Source organism: Centruroides sculpturatus, unplaced genomic scaffold, assembly GCF_000671375.1.
Source record: "Centruroides sculpturatus isolate CEXI.00-Female unplaced genomic scaffold, Cexi_2.0 scaffold960, whole genome shotgun sequence".
NCBI lineage: Eukaryota > Metazoa > Arthropoda > Arachnida > Scorpiones > Buthidae > Centruroides > Centruroides sculpturatus.
Window position 1 is genome coordinate 14,289 of NW_019385621.1, and position 8,095 is coordinate 22,383.

At 32.0% G+C, this 8,095-nt stretch overlaps 1 protein-coding gene across 1 annotated transcript in view; it reads left to right on the top strand.

Annotated features, from left to right (window-relative positions):
- Nucleotides 1–8,095, top strand: part of LOC111640671 — a 23,114-nt gene that overhangs the window by 12,095 nt on the left and 2,924 nt on the right. Inside the window, exon 2 of the mRNA XM_023386711.1 lies at nt 1,772–1,932. Coding sequence (XP_023242479.1) covers nt 1,772–1,932 — 161 coding nt within the window. The remainder of the gene's footprint in view (nt 1–1,771; nt 1,933–8,095) is intronic.

Below are 8,095 nucleotides of genomic sequence, written 5' to 3' on the forward strand. Positions count from 1 at the left end.
CTTTTTTTTTTCCTTTTTAGTCATAAGTAGTGTAAGAATTATTTGTAAGTTTTTGTATCGCGTATAGTCGTAACCCTCAATTAATCCGCTGTTTGTTAGATCGAATTTTAACGCCTGTACGTACAGTGATCATTGTATTGTTGGGATCTGGAAGAAACGAACCTGTTTCGAAGTGACAATAAATATCTTTGTGTTCAATACATCCAAAGTGTATTTATTTCGTACCTTTCCGCTCGCGGGACATTGTACTTGTCGCAACGAAACACCACAATAGCAACCTTTAAGGCATTAGTGAGATGGGCATTTATGCTTGGCACTAATATGTTAGACAGGTATAAAGAACTCAAACACATTGAAAAAGTGGCAATTTCTGATGGGTACTCTAAAAAAACTGGTCATAGTTTGGTGCAAAATTACATCCGCAAAACAGAATTGCATTCACAGCTTAATAGTGCTACAGAAACATGACATACTCCAGCTAAGTCCAGATATATAGTGGTCACTGGCATGCAGTGATAACTGATGATAGGGAAGCTGTGCCAGCCCTGGATAGAATCATTGGAAGCATTATACAATATTTTGGTGTGTAGCTTCACGAGCAAAACCACGTGAAGTTGGTGCTCTGTAAAGTGCATGTGTATAATCTAGCTGCTTTACATGATTCAGATATTTTCAGCATGGAAGCTGTTCCATATTCAACAATATAGCCCTTCCATTGAAAATATGCATATACAAATTTATATTCGAATATATAATAGCAATCTTATCATTTTTTCACATGTAGTAGCCTGTAGAAATTTGTAATTTTAATTAATTCAAAGTATGTTAAAATATGAAAATAATCACACAATATGTATTTATATTTTAGAAAATACAAGGAAAGCAGTGCTTCTACAGCTTCTATGGACAGCATGTCACTGATAGTGGTTAACTTCAATACAAGACTTAGATCAATCTATGAAAAAATTGCAAAAAATGTGGATGCAAAGATCACCTATAAATGTAATAGCATGGTATAGCAAATATTATACAATGGAAAAGATCAAATAAATTTAAATTGGGCTCCAGGAGAATATCATATCCCAATTACAGATGGAAGATTCAATCGCGAACTAGTAGGGGAGGGTGGGGATGAAAGGGACAAGGGATGAAAGAGACAGTCTCTATATCTTGCTGCTAAATTACTTATGGAGCTTTGTTATTTCACAGATAGATGACACTAGTAGTCCATAGTTTTCACATGTTTTTAGGGTCCAATACACTAGCGCCAGTATTTGGAATTCCCAGATGAGCAGAAAACACATGCAAAAGTAAGTTTTCTTCATTTTTTACATTTAGGGGTAAAATCTCAAACATGGTCATTGGATAATGTACTTGAATTGGGATAATTACTTTGAAACCTCTAGAATATGTTTATTTAATCGGTTTTAAATTATATTTCACTGTCAGAAAGTTAGGTTGTAGTTTTGGTTGCTTGAGGCCTGGGGGTTGAAAGGGACAGTAAAATAGGGGATGAATGGGACATGTCCCTTTCAACCCCATATTGACATGTTTTTGGCATGCTCTAATGCTAAATTTTTTTAATAGAAAAAAATGCCTCGAAAGTATAAGAAAAAGAAACAGAAAGAACGTGTGATGCCAGAAGTGATTCAAGGGGCAATAATTGAAGTTGTCGAAAAAGAAGCATCAATCAGGGCTACAGCCAGTACCCACGGAATTGCAAAATCGCATTTGGCTAGACTTGTTTCAAGATATAAAAAAGACAATGTAGTGTATTCACCGCGTGTGGGTNGAGGACAAAATCTAAAAAGCAGCTGTTGCAACATATTCCAGAAGAAACTGAAAGTGAAGATGAAGGATCTCAAAGCAGCTCTTCCTCAAAGTCTGATGCAACATCGAGTGAGGGATCTGATATCGAAAACAGTGTCAAACATATTCAGCCCAATGATTTCATTTTAGTCAGATTTGCAAAAAAAACTTCTGTTGTTTACTTCGTGGGAAAAGTTTTAAAGAAACTGAGTGATGAAGACTTGAAAGTCAAGTTTATGAAAAAAATATTAGGATGTTACAAGTTCATATTTCCTGAAGAGGATGATATCAGTGATGTCACCATGGAAGATATAGTTTTAAAGCTACCCCATCCATCCCAAGCAGGAGGAACGGCAAGAGCAAGCAAACAGTTTATATTTTCCATTGATTTCACCTCATATCGGCTGGGATAGATTGCGAAAAACATTCTATTGACCAAAGAAAGACAGTTTAATTATGTGAGAGCCTACTAATTGTGATATTCTTTAGTTATTGTTCTTTGTTTGAAAATATTTGATATTCTTTAATTGTTTTAAAAATATTGATAATCTTTAATTGTTTTAAAAGTATTGATAATCTTTAACTGTTTAAAATAAATGTGATGTCACATAATTCATATTATTAAAAGTGTAATTTTTAAAAATTTTAGTCTCTAGCCTATCACTTATCAGTTACAACGAAATTTGAAAACATTGAGATAACTAATTTCAAGTTTTACATTAAAACACAGGTAGTCCCTTTTATCCCCGAGTGTGTCCCTTTCAACCCAGACATGGGAATGAAAGGGACACTTGGAGAGGTCTTTAAAAATATGAACATGTTCAACTACCAATATAATGGGGTGAATTCACAATATGGTCAGAACAAAGTAAAGGTTTAATGAATCTTTTGCACTAAAAATAAAACTGATTAGAAGTAAACTTTTCCAGTGAAAAATAAAAATATGAATTTTGTCCCTTTCATCCCCACCCTCCCCTATATATTGGCGCTACAGCTAGATCCATCAATAAAAGAATCAAAGAGCATCTGTACAACATTGAAAAGAATAATCCTGTTATGTCTTTAACCTTATACACCAGGAAATGGGGGTGATGGCCAAACTTGATGAAACACAATTAATTAAATTGAACTTCAACAAAGAACTTACAAAAACTTGAAATTCTATAAATTTTTAAAGCTATATTAAAAAAGAACTGTATTAATCATGAAGATTGTGAGTCATTATTGGCAGCCTGGCAGTCATGTTATGACCATCCATGCCCAAGGAAGAGAAAAAAATAACAATTTAAACTTAATTTCATAACTACTTGTTATTTTATTGTTAATTTAAGAAACAAGTATTAATACACAGATGTAAAGTAATGGTTTAAAAATAAAATTTAAGCATAAATGTATACAACAGTAATGCAAGTTTAAAATGATTAAAAATTTCAAAAAAGTCTACTAAAATGCAATACCTTAAATCAGAAAATTATATTACATATCTATATAATTACAATCACTAAGTATGCTTTAAAATGATTTACATATTGAAAACAAGTAAGAAACTAACATTTATTATTTATGTTTATGGTGACTACTGTGGTGAATGCTTCTGTAGTAAAAAGTTTTACCTATGACAGAACTTTTAAAAATATTTTACATTAATCTTCAAATTCATAGCAAATTCAAAAGTGAAGTACTTATCATACCAGTTTTCAATAGGAAAGTTCATTGAGATTTTATTAAACCAATATGTACTGTACATTTGGGCCTATTATTACACTTCGTTAGTTGGTTTTATCGCACATATTTTTGTCTTTTTCAAATTGAACGTGACATTAAATTTTAATTCACAATTGGTATTTTCTTCATTGTATCTCTGGCATTTCAGGGAATTGCCTTCTAAGTGGGGAAAGTAGTCACTGCCAAAAAAAGGAAAAAAAGGTAACAGCTGTCAAGGAGCTTCACCCAAGAACTACCTCTACCTGGTAAGAAAACAGGACAATGCACTTCCAGCATTTGAACATCTATGCATGATGCATATCTAAATAGCTAATTTTCATACATTAGATAAAGTGGCAATAAATGGGCATCTAACTACAGAGAAAATAAAGAAATACAAATGTAAAATAGTCACCATCTGTTATCATAATTTATTAAAAATCTTTATATTTTTAACTATTCTAAAATGGCAAAAAGCTTAATTTAATTTTGAGGGTAGAAATGGATTTCATAAAAAATTGTAAAAGTCGTAATAATAAGTAAAATTGTCATTAAGTCCAACCCTACTGGAGATACACACAAACCCCATTATCTCTCCACCCCTCAACCTTTAACTACCAAAATTTAATAGCATCAATCCCCTAATAAACAAACCTCTCTGCAAAATTTTAGATAATTTTGACAAAAAGCACAGGAGTTAAGCTTCAAACAGGGTGAACAAAATTGTGTTCCCCACACAAACGCTAACATCCATACAAACAGAAATTACCCCAAACGTTTTTTTCATGGTGTCCTAGCCCAAAAATGTAAAAATCTTGGGGGGTCATTGTTTGACTGATTGCCATACTTTTCCACTGTTATACATAACAGCTGGGAAAGTAAAAAGGAAAGCACTAAAATAACAAACAACTTTATAACAGAACTAGCAGGTGAAACAGGAACTAGAAGAGAAAGGAAGAACTAATCATCCACCAAATAGCACTAGTCTTGAGGTTATAGGTGAGTGGTAAACCAATAAAGTTGCTTCCACTAATTGCTGTTTACAGTCTAGATATCCTTGCTTGACCTGTCGATGTGATGAATGGAACTGAGGCTATTTTTTTATTACTGCTTAACTGCTTCCTGTGAGGAGTGGTTGGGTAGCCTTTGAGTGCTAAGATTTGTTACAGCATCAATGAATCTGTCATTTCAGATGCCCAAACAGCCCAAAATATTTTTAAAAAATCTGCTTCAATGAAAGAAATTGATATAAGGGGCATATCACTCCCAGTGTCAATTAAATATTTACAGTTTGTTGTTCTGTTGTAAACAATTAGTCTATGCTAACAAAAACTTGTTATTACTGAAACCCAATTCATGTTAAGTGGCATTTTTTGAGAGGAGAAGCATGACTGACTGTATTTCCTAGTGGAATTTCCAAAACAGTTGTGTTAATAACAGAAGTTGGGAGTTTTGTTTGATTCACAATTCCGTCTTTCCCTCTGTTTGCTGTAAATGGATACCCACCAGAATGACTATGCTCTTACCGAAGACAGTCTTTCCACTAGTTTGTCAATCTCATTTTTTAGTTCAGTTATTGTCATCATGAAATAGTGATATTGATGCTCATTTTTTATTGCAGCAATGTATACTAAAGTATTTTCATTGGAGATTTCTTATATCTTATTCACCAAAATTGTTAGCTGAGTTAAATCTTCCTGAGAATTGAATAAAATTTTCTATACATTAGATGGTAATTGTTGTAGCCGTACTTTTTGGGAAGTCATCATTCAGCTTGATCCCAACCAGTGGCATAACTACATATTCGGCACCCTGGAGCAAGTAGAGTCAGTGTGCACCCTTGTTCCTTGGAAAAGGTCTAGCAAAATTTATTTTGAACATTAAATTTTAAAACATATATCTAATTATTTTGATTTAAAACCTTACTTGATAACAATTTATTTGAGATTTGAGGCATTTCAACAATAAGATTTTCAATTTAATAAATACAAAAATAATAATAAAACAAAATGTAATTAAGTACAGAGTACCTAATAATATTTACTATGTATTATATAAACTGTATNAAAGAGAATTGTGTATATAAAAAAGTTGTCATCAAAATGTACACTTATTCAATTATATTACTAGAATAAATTGCATTTAGACTATTTTCAGTAATGGTATAATTTGTAATCAAGAGAAGAGAATATCAAAAATTTTTAATTTCTAAATTACATATAAAAGTGATTAGATATAAAATGTTAATAAATCAGTCTATATTAGAAGTTTGGTGTTAGCATGTTGTAGAGTCATAGAACTAACAATTTCATTTTTGTGTTTATGGAGACAGAAAACAGACATCTCTAAAAAATTTATGTTTTTAAAATGACAAACTATAGCAAGTGATTGCTTTGTAGTTTTAAATATTGCATTGATTGAGATGGAGATAAACTTTTGGCCAGCAAAATTTATTTAAAACTGTAAAGAATGTAAACAGCTAAATCATCAATTTCTTCACATTGTCCATGATCATAAATCTACAAATATTAATTTAAAAGAACTAGATATCAGTCATTCGAACACTACTGCATTGTCCTAATGAATGGATAAAATAAAAGAATTAGTTACTGAAAAATTTTAATTAAAAAAATTATTATAAATGAGAGCAATTACATTTCAACAAGTTTTTGCCTAATTTTGAATCTTTTTGGGGAAATAATTTGTAAAAATTGTAGACACAGCCAAGACAATTCCCACCTTTGTCTTGGCTGTCTGTTTGTCCTTCCTTAGTGTTGACAATGGAGTTAGATAGGTGAAAGTTGAGCCAGATACAGAAAGCTTAGAGGCAGGAGGCCCAATTAACTATATACCAACTTCTTGTTTGCACTGGAAGTCACATTATTTCAATTTAAAAAATTTTCCCCTGAAAGGAGTTAGATAGATGACCGGCATGACTCTATTGTAATGGGAAAATTATAATATATAGAGAGGCAAGACACTACTAATTTGAGGTGGAAAGCATATATTTTAAATTAAATTAAAAATATGATTAAAAATTGCAGCCCGGCATTGTGATGATGTCACAATAAATAATTGCTCATTAGCAACTGAATTTGATTACAAGAAATTTAAAACTGAAGATAATACTTAAATGTTTTAAAGTAATAATTAAATTTATTATAATTTTTACAAGAAAATAAATTGTATTTTTTATCGAATATGAAATTTTGTTTAATAAAAAATATATATAAGAATCAACAAAGATTAAAAATCATTACTTACCACTTGGGCAATTTTTAAAATACCAGGTATTGTTTGTGCATAACTACGATCAAAATGAATATTTACAGTTGGTTTAGATGAGGGTTGTGGAGGAGGTGGAGGAGCATGAGTTGCAGCAGATGTTGCATAGGTAGCTGCTGCAACAGTAGCTGCTGTTGAGAGTGTATTCGGGAAATCCTGTGATGCCATACTTTAAAGCATCTAATTGAGCTTAGAAAAAAATAAATACATTTTTTAGTATATATGTATTAACTCTAAATACAGTATGAGACACTACATCTGAAATTTCAAGATTTGGAAGGTTTCTCCTTTTTCTCAAAACAGAAACTGAAACAAAATTTTTTTTATTTCTAAACAACATATCTTGTAAATATATAAAATACAAGATGCTAATACTTATCTCTTAAATTAACAATAAAATAAGTTTTTATGAAATTAAGATTAAGATGTTATTTTTTCTCCTCTGGCTTGGGTGATCATAACACGACTGCCAGGCTGCCAATAATGACTCAATCTTTATGATTAATACAATTCTTTTTAAAATATGATTAAAAATTGCATGAGATATATATTTATACACCAGATACATAGATGACATTCTAATAATTTGGAAAACAAAACCGGATATAGAGAAGCTTCTAGAACAATTTAACACAAATCCATACAGACTAACATTAAAATTGGATCAGCACAGTAATTCATCAGCACATTTTTTAGACATATATGTTTATTTAAAAAAAAAAGGATGTATTACCACTAGCATTTACGATAAACCGGAGTATCTTCCATTCTTTATACCAGCATGTTCTCATACAAAATAGTGTGGCCGTCAGCCATAATATTGTATAAAATATATTAATTTTAGTTAGTTTTAAGTTTCTTTGTTCCTTTATTTCTGACTTTTCTAGAACCTTCCTTTCCAACCTTTTCCCTTGGGTGGGATTAACAATCCCAAGAAATGGGAATGGAACAAAGGGTGAAGTGGGACCCTAAGGCAAAAAAGAACAAAGGAAAGAACAGTCGAGGTGGAACTCTCGAGGAGGACTGACGAGAGAAGGTAGTGCTCTGGATCGCGTGTGAGACGATCGGAGACTACGAAGCTAAAGGAGAAGTCTGGGCTCGAAGTCCGTAGAATAAGGACGGAGAAGTGGTGCAGCGTCAGATTGAGTGTAAAACAATTAGAAGCTACGAGGAGCCAGCGAATCGATAGGAAGAAACTCTTATAATAGAATTTTAGAGGAAGCCATCGAAAGAATCGTACGAAAAGACATAAAGGAAGGACGAGAGACAACGTTCCACGGAAAGGTCCACGTGGTGT